Source organism: Tachyglossus aculeatus, chromosome 8 (assembly GCF_015852505.1).
Source record: "Tachyglossus aculeatus isolate mTacAcu1 chromosome 8, mTacAcu1.pri, whole genome shotgun sequence".
In the NCBI taxonomy this organism is placed as follows: domain Eukaryota; kingdom Metazoa; phylum Chordata; class Mammalia; order Monotremata; family Tachyglossidae; genus Tachyglossus; species Tachyglossus aculeatus.
The window spans coordinates 4,798,738-4,824,282 of NC_052073.1; the positions used below are offsets into that span (position 1 = coordinate 4,798,738).

The window sequence follows — 25,545 nt, forward strand, 5'->3', positions numbered from 1 at the left end:
CCTCACAACCTGAGTCGTGGAGAGGGTCGAAACTGTCAGACAAAAAGTCCCATAGCATTTAGCAGGTTTTCTCTCCTTTCCAAGAGGTTGTGTGCTCTTTACTCTATGAGACAGAGACCCCCTTTACTTACCTTCTTCATCCCAAGCGCTTAGTACGGTGCTCTGCACACAGTAAGCGCTCAATAAATACGATTGATGATGATGATGATGATGATTCAAGGCTCCCCCCCATCTTACCTCCTTCCCTTCCCCACAGCACCTATATATATGTATATATGTTTGTACATATTTATTACTCTATTTTACTTGTACCTATCCATTCTATTTATTTTATTTTGTTAGCATGTTTGATTTTGTTCTCCGTCTCCCCCTTTTAGACTGTGAGCCCACTGTTGGGTAGGGACTGTCTCTATATGTTGCCAATTTGTACTTCCCAAGCGCTTAGTACAGTGCTCTGCACATAGTAAGCGCTCAGTAAATACGATTGATGATGATGATGATGATTCAAGGCTCCCCCCATCTTACCTCCTTCCCTTCCCCACAGCACCTGTATATATGTACATATGTTTGTACATATTTATTACTCTATTTTACTTGTACTTATCTATTCTATTTTATTTTGTTAGTATGTTTGGTTTTGTTCTCTGTCTCCCCCCTTTTAGACTGGGAGCCCACTGTTGGGTAGGGACCATCTCTCTATGTTGCCAATTTGTACTTCCCAAGCGCTTAGTACAGTGCTCTGCACATAGTAAGCGCTCAATAAATACGATTGATGATGATGATGATGATCTCCTATGGCCCTTTCCCAATTGTCTTTAAAATTGCCAGGGTTTCGCCAGTTCTAAAACAGCTGAACCTTGGACGCCACTATTTCTCCAGCTCTTCCCATTTCTTTTCACCCATCCAAGGCAAAATACCTCATCCAAACAGCCCATGCCTTCAGATCCATTTCCTCTACACCCACATGACGCTTCATCCATCATCATCATCAATCGTATTTATTGAGCGCTTACTGTGTGCAGAGCACTGTACTAAGCGCTTGGGGAGTACAAGTTGGCAACATATAGAGACAGTCCTTATCCAACAGTGGGCTCAAAGTCTAAAAGGGGGAGACAGAGAACAAAACCAAACATACTAACAAAATAAAATAAATAGAATAGATATGTAAATAAATAGAATAGATACTGACCCCCAGGTTCCCCACTCTGCTGGAGCTGCTCTCACTAAGGTCACCTCTTCCTGACCCAAGCTCAAGAACTGTTTAACATTTATCCTTCTCAACCCTTTTCCTGCACTAATCACTCATTTTTTAAAAATGGTACTTGTTAAGCGCTTACTCTGTGCCAGGCACTAAGTGCTGGGGTAGATACAAGATCAGATTAGACACAGTTCTGTCCCCCATGGGGCCATAGTCTTAATCCCCATTTTACAGATGAGGGAACTGAGGCCCAGAGACGTCAAGTGACTCGCCCAAGATCACACAGCAGATAAGAGGCAGAGCAGGAATTAGAGCTCAGGTTTTTCTGAATCCCAGGCCTGTACCAGGCTTTGAAGAAGGCGAGAGCTGTGTTTTGGAAGCTGGGAGAGGTGACCCTGGGCTTGTAGGCAGGAAAACAAGGCCCACGTGAAGGAAAGAACACCCCAGGATTACCTTTTCCATGGCAGCCAGTTGCTGCTCAAACTCGTCACGTTTCTTCCTTGCCTCATCCATCAGGGTTTTGTATTTTTCCATTTGAGACTGTTGGGCACTGGCCGTCTGCTGCAGCTTAGCCCGTTCTTCCTCCACCTCCTTAACACGGGACACCAGAGTCTGAGTTATGTCCTCCTATATGTGAATTTGTTAACGGGATAAAAGTATTCGTTTTCACACAAGATTTTTCCCGTAACTTAAAACTCCGAAACCCTGGATCGGACTGTCACGACCGAACAACCCACATTTTCACGTCAGAAGCCAGAAGCAGAATTTCTGCTCGGGCCGTTTTGACTATCGTGCAGAGAGAGGCTTTAAGGCTGCAGTATGACTCAGAAATAGAAACATTTTGATTGAGACCTAAAAATGTTTGTGAGACTGTGAGTGCAGAAATGAATGCGTGCAGAGAGGAAGCAATTCCAAAAGGGTTAGCAGAAGTTCTCACTGAGAAGGGTTAGTGAGAAGCAGCGTGGCTCAGTGGGAAGAGCCCGGGCTTGGGAGTCGGAGGTCGTGGGTTCTAATCCCGGCTCTGCCACTTGGCAGCTGGGTGACTTTGGGCAAGTCACGTCCCTTCTCTGTGCCTCAGTTCCCTCATCTGTAAAATGGAGGTTAAGATTGTGAGCCCCACGTGGGACCACCTGATCACTTTGTATCCCCCAGCGCTTAGAACAGTGGTTTGCACATAGTAAGCGCTTCGCAAATGCCATCATCATCATCATCAAGTACGTGGTAGGCGCCCTGTCGGTGTGGCAAGGTAAGCTTAGGATAATAATAATAATAATAATAATAATGGCCTTTATTAAGCGCTTACTATGTGCAGAGCACTGTTCTAAGCGCTGAGCCTGGAGGGGACAGTCTGTCACCATCAGCAGTGCAGAACCCGGTTGCGACGTAAACTGCCTAAATCCAGGCCGGACTGTCTGAGCGAAGCCAAACCAAGCAGCCCAAGGGCTAGGCCTCATGAATTCTGCCAGGGTCGGCCATGGATCTCCACAGGCTTTCCCCTTCATGCAATCCCATCTTGTCTGTCAGTCGATCGTATTTAATGAACGCTTACTGTGTGCGGAGCACTGTACTAAGCGCTTGGGAGAGGACGACGGAACAATATAACAGACACACTCCCTGCCCACAGTGAGCTGACACTCGAGAGGTGGGGACGGACATTAAAATGAACAAATAAAATGACCGACAAGGACGTAAATGCTGTCGGGGTGGGGGATTTAGAAAGGATGGAGCGGAGCACCTAACCCAGTAATTGTGCTGCTGCCTCAGTTTTGCTGCTGAGACACTCAGCTCCCGAACAGTGCAGGCTAAGCCAAACCGACCAAGAGGCCCTTGGGCTCTAGACTCTTATCAATCAATTGGATTTATTGAATGCTTAGTACAGAGCACTGTATTAAGCGCTTGGAGATCATCATCATCATCAATGGCATTTACTGAGTGCTTACTATGTGCAGGGTACTGTACTAAATGTTTGGGAGAGGGCAATAATAATAATCATCATCATCATCATCAATCGCATTTATTGAGCGCTGACTATGTGCAGAGCACTGTACTAAGCGCTTGGGAAGTACAAATTGGCAACATATAGAGACAGTCCCTACCCAACATTGGGCTCACAGTCTAAAATAATAATAATGATGGCATTTATTATGTGCTTACTATGTGCAAAGCACTGTTCTAAGCGCTGAGAAGGATACAAGGTGATCAGGTTGTCCCATATGGGGCTCACAGTATTAATCCCCATTTTACAGATGAGGCTACTGAGGCACAGAGAAGTGAAGTGACTTGCCCAAAGTCACACAGCTGACAAGTGGCAGAGCTGGGATTTGAACCCATGATCTCTGACTCCAAAGCCCAGGCTCTTTCCACTGAGCCATGCTGCTTCTCTAAGACTGAGCTAACACCTTCCCTGCCCACAATGAGCTTACAGTCTAGAGGGTGACTGGTGATTTCAGAGCACGCATGGCTGAATGCTCAAGCAGAAGTCTATTGAGATAACTTATGGGACATTCCATTTTTCTAGCCATTTTGGCAGTAGCGATGGTGATTTTCTGTTGGTCTGAGTGCCACACCCTGTTCTGAGCACTTGGGAAAGTAAGGGTGTGAAAACACGACGGATGTATTCCCTGCCCACGAGATGTTCTGAAGAATAATAATGAACAATGGTGTTTGTTAAGCGCTTACTATGTGCCAAGCACTGCTCTAAGCGCTAGGGTAGATACGGGGTAATTAGGTTGTCCCAAGTGGGGCTCACGGTTTTAATCCCCATTTTACAGATGAGGTACCTGAGGCACAGAGAAGTTAAGTGACTTGCCCAAAGTCACACAGCTGATAAGTGGCGGAGTCGGGATGAGAACCCATGACCTTTGACTCCCAAGCCTTTGCTCTTTCCACTTTGCCACACTGCTTCTCCAAGTTCTCTTGAACCTGGGCAAAACTGCTTCTTAAAACTTGAGTTTCTTGGCTCAGAGAGATGTACTTGAAAAACCCACACCTCGTGAACTTCATCACAACTGAAAAAGCACTGGCACTGCGGATTGACCGTTCAATCACCCATGCTCTGAAGGAGAAACGACGGAGACGTCATCCCGCTGTGAAGCCCACCCTGAGCCTAACTAACCCGCTTGTTCTTTTCTGCCAAAGACCACTGGGGAGTCTGTGCTGGGAACCCGCACGATGCTTCCATCCCATGGCTTCCTTGTCTAGGATGTCCAGGGATTTAGGCTCCACGGTTGGTTTCTCCCAATATGGGAGCGGTTCCAGCCTGCCCTGCCCCTCCCTAGCTCGAGACCAAGACAGCCAGCACAGGGCCACACTGCATCAGAAAGAACCGTGCCAACCTGGATTTCAGCCAAATGTCGCCAGGCCCGACTACGCCAAACACGGACTGGGAAAATTGGGAGACTTGGAATGGAGCGCCAACACTTTCCCTGGCGGCTTGTCCACTTTCTAACCCGGCACCCGGCTACCCGTGACGGTCTGGAAGGTTCCCCAGCAAAGGTAAAAAAATAATAATAATCTGATGACGGCTTACCTTTTTATTGCACTCGTGGACTACGGTATCCAATTCCTCCTGCGTAACCCGTAGCTTTGCCTTGAGAAGTCTGATCTGGGCTTCTGGGAATTGAAATGTACTGCTTAAATTGTGTATCTTAAATGACATTTTAACTTAAGATCCTCCCTCTCTCCTTCATCCCATTCCCAATCAGGACTTTCTCCCCGCTGCCCCGGCTCTCAGGGAGCCCGGGCCTGTGGCATCTCCCCTCCCCGGCTCTGGCCAGGCTTTCCTCCCCCTTCCCATCTGGGGGGCTCACCTGCCGAAGGAAATACCTCCAAGGCATCAGAGCTCCCTGCACTTGCCCCCCTCCAATCCACCCTCCATAACCTAATGTTCAGGGGGTGGGGGCACCCCCTGGGTCAGCTACGTGGTTTCAAGACCAACTTGGCTAGCCGACCGGCCGATTGTAAGCAGATCTACGGGGGACAACTGGTGTTGTACAGACCTGCAGGGAACAACATCAGCTAGCGGCAAGGGGAAAGGCCCCTGGGGTTTTTTATAGCAACTTAGCAGGGGTTGGACAACGGTACGGTACGGTACAAAGGCTTAGTACAATGCTTTGCACATAGTAAACGCTCAAAAAATACCACTGATTGATGATATGTTGCTCAGAACAGGGTACAGTGGCCAGAGGCTCTGGGCCTCCTCGTTAAACGGAGAGCTTACCCCTTGACGACTGCCGCTCTAGGCAAAATCCCTCACGCCCCACTACCCATCAGCCTGCACTCTGGGATCTGCCGACAACCCCCAGGAGCAGGGAAGAGGAAGGCTTGGGACAAGAGGCGGGAAGACCTGATACGTTGCCACTGCAATTGGCTCCTTCTGTCCTCCAACCCATCTTTACTGCACAGGGCCATCTTGGCGACCAGTAGCTTGGCCCTAACAGAAACGCATTCTGATCTTCCCGATCTCTAAGTGCTTGGGAGAGGTGTTCCCCCTGCTGTGGTCCCACGTGGATTTTCCTATCAGAAGATTAGCTTCAAAACCCAATGTGTCTAGCATCAAGAACTGTCCCTGTTCACTGCTCCCCGTCCCCGCCATTTTAAAGGACTTCACTAGAGAATCAGTTATCACCGCTTTCCCCAAGTCCACTGCACAGTTCATGCTGGGAATGTGAAGGCAAAGTGGGAAGTGAAAACAGGTCAATATAAATGTGATAGAATTGATGAGAGGAACATCCCTAGGAAATATGGGGTCTCTTTAAAACAGTTACTTCACATATTAATGTTTTATGACAACGCATAAATATTTCATTCCACTTTTACTATTTTTATGATGCCATCGTAATCTGTTTCCCTAAATCCCTTCTCGGTGGAGTTGTCAAAAAACTCACCATCACATGAAGACACATTACCTGATCCAATGTCTCTGCCAGCACCAGGGAATATATCGTCTACGTTATTAGAAAAACCTTCCCCATCAAGTGTTCCTTCAATGTTGCTAAACGTCTTTGCAAGAGAAAAGTCTGTAATGTCTTCTAGGATGGCACCATCATCAGCAGTTTGTAACTCAGCGCTTCTTGATCGTACAGTGAAAGCAGATAAAAAGAAGCTTGTTTTATTTCATTCAAGTGACATGTCCTAAACACTCCAAAATGTAGAAAAACACATTATTTTAAATCCCAATGGGCGTACAGTATCCAAGTAACTTGCCAGAAGTTTTAGTCTTTCCAAACATTAAAAAAACTTTGAGTATTTTGTTTTCTAATTCTACAAAGCTAGCAACCACACTTGATCTTCTGACTTTGGCCCCACTGAACAATTACCTCATTTGTAAAATGGGGACGAAGACTGTGAGCCCCACGTGGGACAACCTGATTACCTTGTAACCTCCCCAGCGCTTAGAACAGTGCTTTGCACATAGTAAGCGCTTAATAAATGCCATTAAAAAAAAAAATGGGCTCTTCATAGCAGAGAATCCACTAACGTGTGCACCTTGGACTGTGAGTCCCACATGGAACAGGGACTGTGTCTGACATTATTAGTTTGTATCGCCCCAGTGCTTAAACAGTGCTCGGCACGAAGTAAGTACTTAACAAACATCATCATTATTGTTATTATTTGAAAACACAGCCTCCTTTCCAGATGGGGAAGTCATCACTTCAACAGAGATGGTGAATAAAGCAAAGGAACCGCAAGCAGAGAGGGGAGGCACATGTTAAGACCCCCAAATTGGTTTTGCCTAAAAGTGTGAAACCTGGAGAAGCCAACACCATCACTAATAACAAGAGAAGAGTCAGAGGCCTGATTATGGAAATTATCTGGGCACCTCATTGTTGTCAGTTGTAGCTGGATTCTGGCTGGAGTCTTTTTGGACCGAATCTCTGACAAACCGTACTAACCTGCCACTTCCTCAATTAGAAAACGGCCTTGTCTGCAACATAGCACACAGAAGCTCTGCTCTTTGCTTCACATCGGATCTGGGAAAAATGGCCGGGAACAAGATCCGGATTTCTACAACAGAAAGCTGTTGAAATTCCCAGTGGGCACGGGTTCGTGCATCTACCAAGCACACCTGCCTGCCCTGAGGAGTTCATCAAGATTATCATGATTGGTTTGGCCGATCACATCAAGCTGAAGGTGTTCGCTGTCTGTCCCCTTCGCTTTTCGATGAAGCCAAGCTCAAAGGCAAAATTAGAGATCGGGAAGATCAGAATGCATTTCTGATTCCCCGGAAAGCACTTCCCAATGAACAAGCTGCGTGCATCGTCAGAAGTTCTTGCAGTGATCATTCAGAAGCTGGAACGTGTAATGTCCAGGAAGCACTTACACAAGAAGATGGGTGATTTGAACAGCTTCGCGGAATTGGAATTGGCACAGACCTATGGACTGACTAGAAGCCACGGAAACCAAAAAATCCACAAAAACCCTGAGCAGTAACCCAGGGATGAAGCCTACACTGAGAAGCTTCTATACACCAGGGATGATGTGGAAGCAAAGTAGAAGGAGGATGACTTAGCGGAAAGACCATAGGGCTGGGGGGCAGAGGACCTGGGTTCTAATTCCGCTACTTATAATAATAATAATGGCATTTATTAAGCGCTTATTATGTGCAAAGCACCGTTCTAAGCACTGGGGAGGTTACAAGGTAATCAGGGTGTCCCACGGGGGGCTCACAGTCTTAATCCCCATTTTACAGATGAGGTAATTGAGGCACAGAGAAGTGACTTCCCCAAAGTCACACAGCTGACAATTGGTGGAGCTGGGATTTGAACCCATGACCTCTGACTCCAAAGCCCGTGCTCTTTCCACTGAGCCACGCTGCTTCTCTACTTCCCTGCTGTGTGACTGTGGACAAATCACTTTAACTTCCCTGTGCTTCAGTTTCCTCCAAGGTAATTGGGGATTAAATACCTGCTTTCCCTCCCACTTAGACTGGGAGCCCCATTTGGGATAGGTACTGTGTCCACCCTGATTATCTTGAACGTCCCCCGGCACTTGGTACAATGTTTGGCACCCAGTAAGCACTTAAAATACCGCAATCATTGTTATCATTATTACTGTTGCATTACAGTAACATTGATTCTGTTACTTCATGGAGTATGTGTGAGGACACTTTATAACAGCAGGCTATCCAAGCAGGTACTTGCCGTTTAGAGAGCTGAAATAGGACAACTGCAAAATAGCCATTTTAAAGAGATAGTGAAGCACAAGCTCAAATGGTGTTTGACCTCAGCATGCTGGTTGATAATAATAATAATGATAATAGTGTTTGTTAAGCGCTTGCTATGTTCCAAGCACTGTTCTAAGTGCTGGGGGGAGATACAAGGTAATCAGGTTGTCCCACATGGGGCTCGCAGTCTCAATCCCCATTTTACAGATGAGGGAACTGAGGCCCAGAGAAGTGAAGTCACATAGCTGACAAGGGGCGGAGCTGGGATTAGAACTCAAGACCTCTGACTCCCAAGCCCGGGCTCTTGTCACTGAGCCACGCCGCTTCCCAGCATGGCAGGCAGACAAGTCTGGGTTGTAGCAAGTAAGAACAGAGTGCCTCTCCTGAAGCAGAAATTCGGAAGGAGAAAGAACCAAAAAACGAATGCTGCCGATTGTCCGTGTGACTGTGCAGCAATGAACGATCTTTAGAGGGGCACAGCGTAGCAGGGAGAAGGCTGTTTGGGGGCCTCAACAACCACCTGTTCTCTGTCTCCCCCTTTTAGACTGTGAGCCCACTGTCGGGTGGGGACTGTCTCTATATGTTGCCAATTTGTACTTCCCAAGCGCTTAGTACAGTGCTCTGCACATAGTAAGCGTTCAATAAATACGATTGATTGATTGATTGACAAAGTTCACTGTCAGCAGCATCGTCCACAATCATAAGGGAAAAGACAATTTCATCAGATCAATCAATCAATCAATCAATCATATTTATTGAGCGCTTACTGTGTGCAGAGCACTGGACTAAGAGCTTGGGAAGTACAAATTGGCAACATATAGAGACAGTCCCTACCCAACAGTGGGCTCACAGTCTAGAAGGGGGAGACTTCTGAGTGCAGAGCACTGTACTAAGCGCTTGGGAAGTCCAAGTTGGCAACATATAGAGACAGTCCCTACCCAACAGTGGGCTCACAGTCTAAAAGATGTCCGGCCCTTAGAACAGTGCTTTGCACATCGTAAGCGCTTAATCATCATCATCATCATCATCAATCATATTTGAGCGCTCACTATGTGCAGAGCACTCTACTAAGCGCTTGGGAAGTACAAATTGGCAACATATAGAGACAGTCTCTACCCAACCGTGGGCTCACAGTCTAAAAGGGGGAGACAGAGGACAAAACCAAACATACTAACAAAATGAAATAAATAGAATAGATATGTACAAGTAAAATAAATAGAGTAATAAATATGTACAAACATATATACATATATACAGGTGCTGTGGGGAAGGGAAGGAGGTAAGATGGGGGGACGGAGAGGGGGACGAGGGGGAGAGGAAGGAAGGGGCTCAGTCTGGGAAGGCCTCCTGGAGGAGGTGAGCTCTCAGCAGGGCTTTGAAGGGAGGAAGAGAGCTAGCTTGGCGGATGGGCAGAGGGATTGGGGGCATTCCAGGGATCCCTGGAGAAACTTCAGTATTGTGGCTGGATGTCTTCAAGGACGATCTCTGCGCAGTGCTGCTGTCTTCTAGATTCTGCCTCTAGTTAAGAAGCCTGGTGTTGCTCTGTGGCTTATATTCGCCTGAAGGGAGAAGCCACTTGCAACTTTGGGGAAGAAGCTGGAGAGGTTTTTCCATTAGGAACTTGGGATAAAAAGAGCTGCTTGTATCGCCCATGCACGTTTTCCAAAGGGGCCATTTCACTGAAGGCCATGAAGTCTGATGAAACTGAGTGCTGTGAGAGATCGCCAAATCAGTTTCTCAAAAGTATCTACTTAGCGCCTGCTTTGTAAAGAGCACTGTACCGAGCACTTCAGAGAATACGGACAGAGTTAGGATGCACAATCTCTGCCCTTAGGGATCTTACAGTCTAGAGGAAGAGACAGACTCAAAGTGATTTACAGATACAAGAGAAAACAAAAACGAAAGTTTCTAAAAGAACTGACGATGCAGCATGTCTGATACAAAGTAGTGTGTGTAACTGGAGCTGGAGAAGTATTAACCTTAACCACTGACAATAATTTCAAGAACAGAAAAACAGTACTTTAAAAGAAAACAAAACGGTTCTGTACCTTGAGGGTGCTTTCTTTCCCTTAGTCCTAGATTGTAGCTTGTTCTGCCCTGTAGCTCCGGGGGCATGTTTTTTGTTCTTTGTTTGCTAGGAAAAATTAAAACCAAGTACTTCATTTCAAATAATTTTGTTAAAAAAATCTTTCTGTGCTGTTCAACCTAAATTAAAAGCGATTAAAATGATCTTTTCTTACAGCAGTCAGGGAAACATTTCCTCGATCATAGAAAAATGAATATTTTGACTCCTCTCAAAGTCTAGAATGAAGCCCTCCAGCGTGGGAAGCGGCTGGATCTGTCTCCACCATTACAGAACGAGCGAACGTTGTCTAGAAGACGAGCAAAAGTCTTCTAGACTGTGAGCCCGTTGTTGGGTAGGGACTGTCTCTATATGTTGCCGACTTGTACTTCCCAAGCACTTAGTCCAGTGCTCTGCACAGAGTAAGCGCTCAATAAATATGACTGAATGAATGAATGAATGGAAAGTGTGGCAAGTTCGAGTGCAGAGTCATTAGGGTATGTTGTTTCTACATCTACCAGATGAAGGCTTTGCAAAATTTTGCCACCACAGTGCCTGCGCCTTTACTCAGCTAGACCTTTGCTATTCTTCTGTCCCTCCGTGATGCTGCTGGTTCGCGGCATTTGAGTGTGAACATCAGTTTGCCCAACAGAAGAGCTATTAATTGGATGGAGTTTTCCTCTCCACTCCCATCATCATCATCATCATCAATCGTATTTATTGAGCGCTTACTGTGTGCAGAGCATTGAACTAAGCGCTTGGGAAGTACAAATTGGCAACATATAGAGACAGTCCCTACCCAACAGTGGGCTCACAGTCTACAGGGGGAGACAGAGAACAAAACCAAACTACTAACAAAATAAAATAGAATAGATATGCACAAGTAAAATAAATAAATAAATAGAGTAATAAATACGTACAAACATATATACATATATACAGGTGCTGTGGGGAAGGGAAGGAAGTAAGATGGGGGGATGGAGAGGGGGATGAGGGGGAGAGGAAGGAAGGGGCTCAGCCTGGGAAGGCCTCCTGGAGGAGGTGAGCTCTCAGTAGGGCCTTGAAGGGAGGAAGAGAGCTAGCTTGGCAGGTGGGCAGAGGGATTGGGCATTCCAGGCCCGGGGGAGGACGGGGGCCGGGGGTCGATGGCGGGACAGGCGAGAACGAGGTATGGTGAGGAGATTAGCGGCAGAGGAGCAGAGGGTGCGGGCTGGGCTGGAGAAGGAGAGAAGGGAGGTGAGGTAGGAGGGGGCGAGGGGATGGACAGCCTGGAAGCCCAGGGTGAGGAGTTTCTGCCTGATGCGCAGATTGATTGGTAGCCACTGGAGATGTTTGAGGAGGGGAGTAATATGCCCAGAGCGTTTCTGGGCAAAGATAATCCAGGCAGCAGCATGAAGTATGCTCCCAAAGACTGGCTCTTCTGAGCATAGAGACTCCATCAGTCTTGGCCGTCCCCCCACCTCCATTCTTAAAAGTTCTTCCCTGATTTGTGGAAGCTGATGATTTCACTGGTATGTTTCTTATCCTCTCGTTACAGGTCAATTTTCTTGACAAATGAATTTGGGACCAGAACCTCGTCAGCGCAGATTTGGGTCAGACAAACCATCCGTTGTGACCAAAGCAGGTGAAACAAAAGAGACTTGCAAGAACTGTGATTACAATGAACCCCCACCCCTAATAATAATAATAATTTTGGTATTTGTTAAGCGCTATGTGCAAAGCACTGTTCTAAGCGCTGGGGAGGATATAAGGTGATCAGGCTGTCCCCTGTGGGGCTCTCAATCTTAATCCCCATTTTCCAGATGAGGTAACTGAGGCACAGATTAGTTAAATGACTTGCCCAGAGTCACACAGCTGACAAGCGGCGCAGCTGCCTGGCATGCAGTAAGTGCTTAACAAATACCATTAAAAAAAAGAGTTTCCCTTTAATTACCAACCAGGGATCTATATCCATGTTTCTATTTATATTCATCTCTGTTGTTTCAACCTGCATAATTTTTCCTCTAAAAACATATTATGGACCTCTTGACCATAAATGAACCCAAATCCTTCTTGAACCTCTCGATGTTTTCTACCTGCATAGCGTCCAATGGTAACGCTTGAAATGTTTTCATTTACTCCCAACAGGAGAAATAAACCCCGCTAAAAGCAATGCGTTTGTTCACTTTTTAATCTTGTGTAATAAGTTTCAAAATGGACTTGTAATCTCAAAGTAAGTCATCTGATCTAGTGTAAGTAGAAAAAAAAAACCCTTCTTCCTCAGGGAAAACTATCCCAGTACCTTAGCATTTGAAGGAGGAAGAATTGAGCCTCCAGAAGATTGCAGATCTCTAGAGACGGAAAGGGACAGAAAAAGAATGGTTAGCCCTGACAAGGAATCCACAGAGCCATACATTTAGAAATAAACAATACTCTCACCTTTTGAGTTAACTCCATTCCTGGTCTACTAATTTTAAATTGCGTTTATATGCTACTAAAATGAGTGACAAATAATAACAGCACTTCTGCTTTGTAAAAATATATTTTTACTGGACTCATTTCATTTAGGAAAACAAAATCTACTATGAAGAACATCTGCTAATAACACAGAGCCATACATTTAGAAATAAACAATACTCTCACCTTTTGAGTTAACTCCATTCCTGGTCTACTAATTTTAAATTGCATTTATATGCTACTAAAATGAGTGACAAATAATAACAGCACTTCTGCTTTGTAAAAATATATTTTTACCGGACTCATTTCATTTAGGAAAACAAAATCTACTATGAAGAACATCTGCTAATAACCCTGAAAAATGGTCAAGTGGCAGGTAGCCCTTCAACGTGAGAAAGCAACAAATGCCCTTACAGTTTACCTAAAGAAGTGTGACCTGGGGCAAGTCACTTCACATCTCTGGACCTCAGTTCCCTCATCTGTATAATGGGGATTGAGACAGTGAGCCCCATGTGGGATGGGGACTGTGTCCAGTTCGACTGTTTCCACCCCAGTGCTTAGTACAGTGCCTGGCACTTAACAAATAGCACAATAATAATAACTATTATTATCATCCAAGGTAAACAGGGAAATGTAAACAATTGTTTTCGTCCCTTTACTTCTTACCCTGTTTATCCAATGTTTCTTTTTCCTCAGGAATGCATCTGCTCTGGCATACCAAAAATAATAGTATAATACAGTAAACTTCACCGAATACATTCCTAAACCATCACCAAAGCTGGTTCCTGGCTACGGGAAAAACCCTGACTCCAGGACTCATATTATGACCCGCAACCCAGAGTCTTAAATGCATCCACGGGGCACCCCAAACACCTGACTGGCTGAAAAAAGAAAAAAAAGGACACGGGCAGGGAACCTGGACTTCTAGAGTTGAGATAGGGCCACAATCCATGGGCTTAGGGTATGGGGTAGGGGAAAACCTGAAGCTATATTTCTGCTATTCCACTGGAGAAGGCGTCAAAAGGCTGTGCCCCAGTGCACCAAAGCTGATTCACTTTGTGATCTAATGAAACTGAGTGCTGTGAGAGATCGCCAAATCAGTTTCTCAAAAGTATCTATTTAGCGCCTGCTTTGAACAGAGCACTGTACCGAGCACTTCAGAGAATACGGACAGAGTTAGGATGCACAATCTCTGCCCTTGGGGGTCTTACAGTCTAGAGGAAGAGAGAGACTCAAAGTGATTTACAGATACAAGAGAAAGCAAAAACGAAAGTTTCTAAAAGAAATGACGATGCAGCATGTCTGATACAAAGCAGTGTGTGTAACTGGAGCTGGAGGAGTATTAACCTTAACCACTGACAATAATTTCAAGAACAGAAAAACAGTACTTTAAAAGAAAACAAAACTGTTCTGCAAAGAAGAAGAAGGGATTTCCATTTCCTTAGGCTAGCTCCAGGCTAGCACCACAGAGCCGGGCCTGAGTTTGAGGACTGACAACCAGAGAGAGCAATCGCCTTCACCTAAGCCACTGAAATAGCAATGCACCAATGAAGTGGAGCGCCATGGGTGAGCAATTATTTTTTTCAGTTTTGCACCCGGGAAGCCAAATGAATTCCCACTCTCTCCATCTTCTTCTTGCTGACCTAAAGCCGCAGCCCCAACAATGAAAGGAAAACATGTGCTAAGCCATTCGAGCCTGTCCTCAATTCTCCTTCTGAAAAACTCTACCACTTCCTGTGGGATTACTGCAGCCCAAAGTGTGAAACTCTTTCAATATCCCCTGCCATGAATGAGTTCAAAAATGAGTTTCTGAAATGCACACACGCTTCTGTGTCGGTCCCAAGACAGGCCAGTAATCTCAAGACGGTTCTCTCCCACGGGATTTCTGTTATTCCTTGCTCGGACTAAGTATAAAAATACTACACCAGCAAGCTTTCTTGAACTATTTCAGCACATCGTCTCTTTTAGTACTTCTGAGTTCTGGATAGAGAAGCAGCGTGGCTCAGTGGAAAGAGCACGGGCTTTGGAGTCAGAGGTCACGGGTTCAAACCCCAGTTCCGCCAATTGTCAGCTGTGTGACTTTGGGCAAGTCACTTAACTTCTCTGGGCCTCAGTTACCTCATCTGTAAAATGGGGAGTAAGACTGTGAGCCCCCCGTGGGACAACCTGATCACCTTGTAACCTCCCCAGCGTTTAGAACAGTGCTTTGCACATAGTAAGCGCTTAATAAATGCCATCATTATTATTATTATTATTATAGAATCCATCATTTGAGGTTTGTGAGAATGTGCTGAAATGAGATGGATTGTGGTTAGGAAGTTGGGTCAACTGAGAACCAAAACCCTACATCACCTATCCAATTCACAAACATAACTTCCTACACCTGTTTATCCATGCTCAACAAAGCCCATTTCAGAATTTTTCCTGAACATAAAACTCCATGAAATCTGAGAATAGAATCTAATTCTCCCTATTTTAATACTAACAACCCTGAGGGCAGGGGGAATATTTGGCTACAAGTGCTTATGTTCACTTGTCTTTGCTTTTCTGAGGATTCAGCAGTTTGGATGAACAAATGCTACTGTTATAAGGGTAATGCTTTTCGTAAACATGTCTACCAACTCTGTTGTAGTTTCACAAGCCCTAGAGGGGCTGGTGTAAAGACCATGAATCCTCATGATAAGCAAGCTTTCCATATACCAGAGTTGGATTAGCTGCATACAAAAAACCTACTGAATAATAATAATAATAATAGTGGAATTTGTTAAGCACTTACTGTGTGCCAGGCACTGTACTAAACTCTGGGGTAAATAGACAAGATAATTGGGTTGGAAGCAATCCCTGTCCCACATAGGGCTCAGAGGGGGTAACTGAGTCATACAGAAGTTAAGTGACTTGCCCAAGATCAATCATTCAATCGTATTTATTAAGCGCTTATTGTGTGCAGAGCACTGTACTAAGCGCTTCACACAGCAGAAAAGTGGCAGTACTGGGATTAGAACACAGGTTCTCTGACTTCCAGGTTTATGCTCTTTCTGCTAGGTCATGCTGCTTCTCTAGCTGAAATAATTTAGTTAAAATAAGAGAGTAGGCAACACATCACTGTTAAATCCTCTGGTTTTCATTACAATGATCAACTTAAATATTTGCAACTGTCCTCCTGCCAGTTACATTTATTTTATTCGTTCTTTTAGTTTCCATCCTTTTCTGATATTGCATGGTAATCCCTGAATCCCCTTTTGATCCTACATAGTTTGGAAGGATTCAAGATCAAGGAGAATGCCCTAACAAGAAACTGAAAGAGAACAAGGCAGAGTTGTTATTTCTTGGGGAATGCACTTTAGGCACCTCCAACTCACTACTCTCGCAAAAGAGATGCTTCATAAATGCTGCTAGCATTTCAACTGATTTCTGTCATTTCCTGCTTCTTATCTGTACCCTGGATCCTTCTGATTTCCTTTTTGGCACTAATGACAATTAGAGCCAGGCTGTCTAGAGACCACAGAGGCCCACAGCGAAGTTGAGAAAAGACAGAAGAGAAGACTACTTTGAGAAATAAGCTTGCTTTTTGTCCAATTCCAACAAAGTCTGTTTGGCAGGTTTGGATGACAATGCTGTCCAGTAGAAAAAAAAAAATGAGCTGGGAGTTAGAAGGCCTGGATATTGATCCAGTGGTGCTGCTACTAACAATTTGGCCATGGCAAAGCACTTCACCATTCTGCACTTCATTTTCTCCAACTGTAAAATGGGTATATTATCAATCAATCGATTGTATTTACTGAGCACTTACTGTGTGCAGAGCACTTGGGAGAGTATGATATAACGTAACAGAGTCAATAGTCACGTTCCCTGCCAACATCAAGCTTACAGTCTAGAGTTATTAAAAATAACACTTGTCCTTGCTTACCTCCTTGGGTGTAAAGAGGATAAAATCAATCAATCGTATTTATTGAGCACTTACTGTGTGCAAAGCACTGTCCTAAGCGCTTGGGAAGTACAAGTTGGCAACATATAGAGACAGTCCCTACCCAACAGTGGGCTCACAGTCTAGAAGGGGGAGACAGAGAACAAAACCAAACATATTAACAAAATAAAATAAATAGAATAGATATGTACACGTAAAATAAATAAATAGAGTAATAAATATGTACAAACATATATACATATTGCCGCCTTCAGCACAGTAAAGGGACATGTTGCACCCACATAATTCCCTTCTTGTTTTAACTGCTCTCCTGTACCAAGTAGGAAGTTACATAAGTAGAAAATATCTACATCAGCTCCTTTAGATTAGTATTTGAATTCTCAACTGTTTCCTGAAAATAATTTTAATAGCTAAATCTATTATGTACTGGTGAAGTTTTCAGAAATTCTGACATTTAACCTTGTTATAATTAATTGACTTCCTGCAACAGATATATAAATTCGGAAAAATTTGGGGAGATTTAAAAAGAATCAATATTTAATTAGAAAAACAAACTTTTTGGTGGGGAGGGTGTCGGGGGATGCAGGGTAAATAATCAAGAGCAAGTGAGAAACACAATGACCTAGTTGAAAGAACATGGTCCTGGGATTCAGAGGACCTGTGTCCTAATCCTAGCTTCACCACTTATTTCATATGTGATCTCAGGCAAGTCACTTACCTTTTCCGTGCCTCAATTACCTCATTTGTAAAATGGGATTAAGACTGTGAGCCCTAAAATGAGAGGACGTGTGTGAAAGTACTTTGGAAAAAGACAAAAAAAAAAACCCAAAGTATCAAACATGATTTTCCCAGTGCCGAAAAGTACTACCTGGTATGAGTAAATCAGCCACTTTGAGTCGACCACGAATGCTTCCAGATTGCCAGGGTTGGTGTAGTGTGTTGGTACATTGTGTATACCCCGCATTTTTACATTTCAGTCTTAGTACAGTGCTCTGCACACAGTAAGGGTTTAACCCATATGATTGAATGAATAAAAGCAGAGATACGCTTCACCGAACGTGCCTAGCTTGCTACCACAGAGTCAAATGAGGCCCTTGGCAAAGTAGACTCAATATAAAGCCCAAGGCCCTACATTATTATTCTAGTAAAGCCTTCAATTCTCTTACATAGTCCCTCCTTCAACCTTACATGATCACTCACATCCCAATCAATCCTATCCCAGCATGTCCCTAGCCAGGCATCTCTGCTCCATCATGATCTCTTCACCTTTCTTTCCTGGTCACGCAATTCCCCATTATATATTGAAGGCTCTGATGGTAAAGTTCGAAACTGCCCCGAAGTCTTCCAGCTATGGTCCTCTGCTCGTAAGCAGCCTCGACTGGGATGGCAAAATTAGTCCTGCGAGTTCTGTGGCCGCTGGCCTTCTAGCCAAGGCACACGGGAGGCAGATCAGGGCCTCATCCCAGGCCTTACACGGTGAATTCTTTCAGGGATCCCCGTTTGCCCTTTTTGTCAAGGTGGGTTTGGGGCGGGGGAAAGGGATTTAAACATAGGTATGGTGAGAAATCATCCTTATCATCCCTAATGGCACTTATTAAGCATCTTTTTATGCAAATAGTGAGCTGAGAGATAATAATAATAATAATGGCATTTATTAAGCGCTTACTACGTAAAAAGCACTGTTCTAAGTGCTGGGGAGGTTACAAGATGATCAGGTTGTCCCACATGGGGCTCACAGACTTAATCCCCATTTTACAGATGAGGAAACTGAGGCACAGAGAAGTTAAGTGAGTTGCCCAGAGAGAGATGCCTAAAAAGGTAGTCCCCAAGAGTAAATCTACCTCACTCTAACATACAGAATAGATGCCCATTGCTGATCCGTTGCATCTGCTCTTAGTTTCACCCAATAGTGGTTTTTGGTCCCTCTTCTTACAACAAGCCCTTCATTTTCCCTATCCACCCCCTCCCCTGGCATTGAATATCAACTTCGCTATGTACCCTTTAATCTCTTTTATGCATACTCCAGCCCCACAATACTTATGTAAATATTCGTATACTCCATTTCCCTTATGCCTAATCTATTTTAATGCCTGTCTTCCCCTATAGACTCTAAGCTCTTTCTGGGCAGGGATCACATCAATCAATCAATCAATCAACCGTATTTATCACATCTACCAAGGCTGTTATATTGTACTTTCCCAAGCCTTTAGTACAGTGCTCTGCACACAGTGAGCATTCAGTAAATACCACTGCAATCACCTCCCACTAGACGGGTCTGCTTGCCACCACCACCACCATTTCTCAGTTAATTGTGTTTACATCGTAATTATTGTCCAGCGCTAAGACCTCTAATTCCTCCTGCTTATTTCCTAGGCTCTTTACATCGGTGTGTCCTTGTGAGTGATCGCGGATTGTCCCTTCCCTTTTCCTCCTTGTTACCTTGTTGATCAGATTAGAATTTCCCAAGTCTGTTGGAGAGTTCGTGCCTTCCCTCAGATCACCGGGAATTTCAAGTACCTTTGTTGAGCCATCAACAATGCCTGTTCACAAGTTAAGTCGCCTTACCTCAAATTGTCGTCTTCTTCGGTAGTTAATTTAATCTGAGATGAAATCGTTCTAGACAGTATCTCCTGTTGCTCTTTCTAACCAGAAAGAAAGAGAGTGTAAAAGCCACAGCATTGGAACAGACCACAAATCCTTCTGCATAGCTGATTTTTCAGCCTCATTTGGCGACTCTGGGTATTGTGGAAACTAAGGACAATTATGGCAAGAACCACCTGGGAGGGCAGCCTTCTTGCTCAATTCTAACCAAAATAAGGTTGCGTGCAGCCAAGTCACTGGGAATCCAGAGACAGCTACCTAACCTAAACTAGTCTCTGGGCAACTTTCAACATTTTCTCCGGCCAGAAATGAAAAATTACTACTAATGAACAAAGTGTCCCACCAGTGGACTCTGCCAGGTCATCCCGGCCTGACGCACCTTTGGAACAGAATCTTTCAGCCCCAAAATAGCATGAGATTGAACTGGATCAGAACTTGATAAGCCTCTAAGACCAAAGTTATGCTCTCCTGAATATTTCCCACTCTGCTCCGAGTCATGCTTTCCACCTCACTCACCCATCAGACTACCCCGCCTCAAGCTATTTTTAGTAACCTCCATCAAGTGAGGTAATCCGCATGGCTGCTCTAAAATATTCATCTCGGAGAAAAAAATCATTATAAATTATTCAACTTGGTGTTATATCTCTGCTAAGAGATCCGAAATGGAAGGCCCTCTTTCAAAGACTAACAGCATCCTACCTTGTCGTCGATGATTAAATATTCAAAAAAAAGGTTACGAGGCAAAGCTAGTCTCAATATTGCATTTCGAAGTCTTACTACGTTTACTCACAATTACTCTGTCAGCCTGGTGAACCAGTTCTAGTGTTTTTGCATCCAGTTCCGCATTTAACCGTCTAAAACGAGAAAAGGATTAACAATCAGGCTCTCCCAAAGCACATCAAATTTGAGAACATATGAAATAGAATATTGATTTTACTAACCAGCAACTGACCAATCGCTTCAGCAGTGCGAGAGAGAGTACTGAGGAATCTTACAGTGAGAAACCTACTTTCAAAGGGCCCCGCTGGGGATTCGTGACCGAATCAATAGAAACTGATGAGGTATATTAAGAGCTGGAGATCTAGAAGTGTGGTTCAGAAACCACGGAAGGCATCAAAGAAAAGCCTCACATCTCCTTTGGAAATGAATACAGTTTTACAATACAGGATGAGCCGAAATCAAACTGAGAAAGAATCTGAATTAAAGGAATCACTCAGCTACTTTTTTTGTTTCGAGTGAGAAAAAAAATGCAGGAGTGGCAGGAAATGCATTCTTAAATATGAGGGGTGAAGTCACGGAGGGCAACCATCACACGGTTCCTCAGAGCGTACTTCGTTGTCAGTGACGGAGCCAGCGTACTGAATTATTAGTTGGACCAAGAATGGTATTTCGGAAACCTTGTCCCGGAAAGCCCCAGCACCCAGAATATATCTCACGACCTTTAAAACTTTGGGAAGCTGGACCCTCACAGAACCGGAACAGAACTGGAAGAGGGGGCTACATTTAGGGCTGGGGGCTGCTAGTGGCGTCCATGTAGGCTTGGGGGCTAGAAATTGCAGGCTTTGAGATTTTGCGAGACCTTCCCCAGCCCACTATCTGCTTACCTCCTCTCCGGCTACCTCCCCAAGACCTCCATCCCTATTGCTTTTCAAGCACGATTGGGAGTGGCACGGAGACGCTCTCAGAGAGGTCATCACGTTTAAAAGAAAACAATGTCTGTAGGGGCCTAGAAAGCCCACACCTGATGCTTCGCCAGGGACACCGATACCAATGCCTGTCACTGCTGTACCTAAATACCTCAAAGGATTTTTCACTTCCAACGCCACCCTACCTGAATAAAGAACGCACAATAGACAACACAATAGCTACACACTAAGAAGCCACACAAAATTTTACAGTACTTGGGGGAAAGGTTTCAGTGAGAATCTGAGTTGCTGAGTTGTTACTGAAATCGGGTCTAAGTCAGTCTACAAATGAATAAAGAATGAACCCAGGACAGCTCGCTTTATCTGGAGTCTGACCTACTCAGGGCAAAGGGTTTATCGTTACTTGAAGCATCAGTATGTCAACTGAACTCCCTTGACAAAGTACAGGATATTCAACTACGGCTAAGACCCATTACCAGCCCCAAGAGAAAATGCTAGTTGGAAAAGCTTTCTCCAGCATTAGAATGTCTTCTACTGTCTATCCCTAAGGACATGGAAAGTGGAGGGAGAGGTGAGAGATTTAGGAGGTGGGAACAGAACAGCGAAAGGGAGAGGACAGAGCTTTAGGAGGAGAGAATAGAGCAGGAGAGGGAGAGAAGCACAAAGGAACAAGAATCTGTGACTGTGAGATCAACGTGGGATATGGACTGTGTCCAGCCTATTTAGCTTGTATCTACCCCAGCACTTAGTACAGTGCCTGGCAGGTAGTAAGCACTTAAATCCATAAAAAAAACATGGTGAAGGGGTTGGGGGGTGGGCAGGAGGATATGGAGGGAATGGGCATGGGACAGGGTGAGGGTCATTCATTCAATGGTATTTACTGAGTACTTACTGTGGGCAGAGCACTGTACTAAGCGCTTAGGAGAGGACAGTACAACAATAAACAGACATGCTACCTGCCCACTACAAGCTTACAGTCTAGAGGCGGGGGAGACAAACAGTAATTAACTAATTATGGCATTTGTTATGCTCTTACTATGCACCCTGCACTATTCCAAGGGCTGGGGTAGATAGTCGTTCAATTCATTCAACTGTATTTTTTAGGTGCTTACTGTGTGCAGAGCACTGTACTAAGCGCTTAGCACTGTACAAGTCAATCAAGTGGGACACTCCTTGTCCCACACAGGGCTCCCACTCTTAATCCCCATTTTCCAGAGGAGGTAACTAAGGCCTGGGGAAGTGAAGCCCTAGCCTGTAAGCCCATTGGGTAGGGACTGTCTCTATTTGTTGCCAGATTGTACTTTCCAAGTGCTAAGTACAGTGCTCTGCACACAATAAATACGACTGAATGAACTGAATGAATGAACGAAGCGACTTGCCCAAGGTCACAGAGCGGACAAGTGGTGGAACCGGGATAATTGGGATTCGAAGTCAGGTCCTTCTGACTCATTCGTTCATTCCATCGTATTTATTGAGCGCTTACTGTGTGCAGAGCACTGGACTAAGTGCTTGGAAAGTACAAATTGGCAACAGATAGAGACAATCCCTACCCAACAACGGGCTCACAGTCTAGAAGCGGGAGACAGACAACAAAACAAAACAAGTAGACAGGCATCACCTAGGCCTGGGCTCTTTCATTTATTCATTCAATCGTATTTATTGAGCACTTACTGTGTGCAGAGCATCAATCAATCAATCGTATTTATTGAGCGCTTACTGTGTGCAAAGCACCGTACTAAGCTTTTGGGAAGTACAAGTTGGCAACATATAGAGATGGTCCCTACCCAACAACGGGCTCACAGTCTAGAAGGGGGAGACAGACAACAAAACAAAACATGGAGTCAGGTGTCAAAATTGTCAGAACACACTAGGCAACACTGCTTCTCTGCCATCAGTACAGTGTGGCTCAGTGGAAAGAGCACAGGCTTGGGAGTCACAGGTCGTGGGTTCAAATCCCAGCTCTGCCAATTGTCAGCTGTGTGACCTTGGGCAAGTCACTTAGCTTCTCTGCGCCTCAGTGACCTCGTCCGTAAAATCAATCAATCAATCAATCGTCTTTATTGAGCGCTTACTGTGTGCAGAGCACTGTACTAAGCCCTTGGGAAGTCCAAGTTGGCAACATATAGAGACAGTCCCTACCCAACAGTGGGCTCACAGTCTAAAAGGGGGAGACAGAGAACAAAACCAAACATACCAACAAAATAAAATAAATAGGATATGTACAAGTAAAATAAATAAATAGAGTAATAAATATGTACAAACATATATACATATATACAGGTGCTGTGGGGAAGGGAAGGAGGTAAGATGGGGGGATGGAGGGGGGACAAGGGGGAGAGGAAGGAAGGGGCTCAGTGTGGGAAGGCCTCCTGGAGGAGGTGTGCTCTCAGTAGGGCCTTGAAGGGAGGAAGAGAGCTAGCTTGGCGGATGGGCAGAGGGATTGGGGGCATTCCAGGCCCGGGGGATGACGTGGGCCAGGGGTCGATGGCGGGACAGGCGAGAACGAGGCCTAACGGTGAGGAGGTTAGCGGCGGCAGAGGAGCGGAGGGTGCGGGGTGGGCTGGAGAAGGAGAGAAGGGAGGTGAAGTAGGAGGGGGCCAGGGGATGGACAGCCTGGAAGCCCAGGGTGAGGAGTTCCTGCCTGATGCGCAGATTGATTGGTAGCCATTGGAGAGTTTTGAGGAGGGGAGTAACCTGCCCAGAGCGTTTCAGGACAAAGACAATGGGGATGAAGACTGTGAGCCCCACGTGGGACAACGTGATCACCTTGGATCCTCCCCAGTGCTTGGAACGGTGCTTGGTACATAGTAAGCGCTTAACAAATGCCATCATCAAGGAGGCCTTCCCAGACTGAGCCCCCTTTTTCCTCTTCCCCTCCCCACCCCCCTAGCCCTACCTCCTTCCCCTCCCCACAGCACCTGTATGTGTGTTTGAACAGTTTTATTACTCCATTCATTTCACTTGTACATATTTACTATTCTGACAACTGGCGCTGTGGGGCTGGTCAGAGGGAGAGGAGGGGGGAGAGACGGCCTTTGGTTTGGGGGTGAAGCGCCTGAGGCGGGTGAGGTGATGGCGGGCCCGAGGCCTGCTCCGCCACACCAACCAGCCCGGGCCTCCCGGCTCCTCGGGCAATGAGGAGGCTCTGACAGGGGAGGGGAGGCCGGGCCGGAGGCCAGCGGAGGAGGAGGAGGAGGAGGAGGAGGAGGAGGAGGAGGAGGAGGAGGAGGAGGAGGAGGAGGAGGCGGCGGCGGCGGCGGCCTCGCTTTGGGGGTTTCGGGGCGGGCCTTACTTATACTCCTCCTCCTTGGCGAGCAGGTCTCCGGGCGGGTTGGGCGAGGCCTCGGGGGGGGTCTGCCTCTGAAACGGGACAAAGCGCGCTCAGCCCCCGATTAGGGCCCCCGCCCCCTGACCCGGCGCCCCCGGCCCGGCCCCCTGACCCTGCCCTCTGACCCGGCCCGACCCTCCCCCCCCCCGGGCTCCAGCCCCGCTACCCGGGTAGCCGGGGGGCAACCAGGAGAGCCCCGCCGCCGGCCCGGCCTTCCGTCCGCCATTGCCCCGCTCCTGCTCCTGCTCCTGCTCCTGAGGCTGCTGCTGCCTCCCCGTTCCCATGGAAACCACCAACGGACGCGAGCGTGCCCGCCTTTTCCACCCTGCCCTCCCCTCTCAGCCTCCTCCCTGGCTCCCTCCCTCCCTCCTTCCCTCCAGCCTCCTGCGTCTCCACCCCCCCCACCCGCCTCAGCCTCCTCCTCCTCTCCCCCACCCTCAGCCTCCCCTCTCAGCCTCCTCCCTGGCTCCCTCTCTCCTTCCCTCCAGCCTTCTTTCTCTTCCCCCTCAGCGTCCACTCTCCCCTATCCTCAGCCTCCCCCTACTCTCCCCCACCTTCAGCCTCCACTCTCCCCTTCAGCCTCCCCCTACTCTCCCCCACCTTCAGCCTCCACTCTCCCCCTCAGCCTCCCCCTACTCGCCTCCACGCTCCCCCTCAGCCTCCACTCTCCCCCCATCCTCCTACTGCTCTCCCTTACTCTCAGGCTCCACTCTCCCTCTCATCCTCCTGCTGCTCTCCCCTACCCTCAGCCTCCACACTGCCCCTCAGCCTACACTCTCCCCCTCAGCCTCCTACTACTCTCCCCTACCCTCAGCCTCCACTCTCCCCCTCAGCCTCCACTCTCCCCCTCAGTATCCTACTGCTTTCCCCTACCCTCAGCCTCCACTCTCCCCCTCAGCCTCCTCCTACTCTCCCCCACTCTCCCCACCCTCAGCCTCCACTCTTCCCCTCATCCTCCTACTGCCCTCCCCTACCCTCAGCCTCCTACTGCTGTCCCCTACCCTCAGCCTCCACTCTCCCCCTCAGCCTCCACTCTCCCCCCCATCCTCCTACTGCTCTCCCCTACCCTCAGCCTCCACTCTCCCCCTCAGCCTCCTGGTGCTTTCCCCCACTTTCAGCCTCCACTCTCCCCTTCCCCCTAGTGCTCTCCCCCGCCCTCCTTAGCCTCCTAGTTCTCTCCCCAC

At 46.4% G+C, this 25,545-nt stretch overlaps 1 protein-coding gene across 3 annotated transcripts in view; it reads right to left on the reverse strand.

Annotated features, from left to right (window-relative positions):
- TEX9 (testis expressed 9) overlaps nucleotides 1-24,622 on the reverse strand; it is a 35,450-nt gene extending 10,828 nt beyond the window's left edge. The window contains exons 1-9 of one of the 3 annotated variants that reach the window (XM_038750734.1): nucleotides 24,528-24,622; nucleotides 24,326-24,393; nucleotides 20,178-20,241; nucleotides 19,352-19,428; nucleotides 12,707-12,755; nucleotides 10,412-10,497; nucleotides 6,106-6,266; nucleotides 4,728-4,810; nucleotides 1,652-1,825 (exon numbers count right to left, since the gene is read on the reverse strand). In XM_038750734.1, coding sequence (XP_038606662.1) covers nucleotides 1,652-1,825; nucleotides 4,728-4,810; nucleotides 6,106-6,266; nucleotides 10,412-10,497; nucleotides 12,707-12,755; nucleotides 19,352-19,428; nucleotides 20,178-20,241; nucleotides 24,326-24,393; nucleotides 24,528-24,587 — 822 coding nt within the window. In that variant the 5' untranslated portion in view covers nucleotides 24,588-24,622. Of the gene's footprint in view, nucleotides 1-1,651; nucleotides 1,826-4,727; nucleotides 4,811-6,105; nucleotides 6,270-10,411; nucleotides 10,498-12,706; nucleotides 12,756-19,351; nucleotides 19,429-20,177; nucleotides 20,242-24,325; nucleotides 24,394-24,527 lie in introns of all 3 variants that reach the window. The other 2 variants (XM_038750735.1, XM_038750733.1) reach the window with 2 other exon arrangements.
- Between the last annotated feature and the right edge of the window lie 923 nt (nucleotides 24,623-25,545).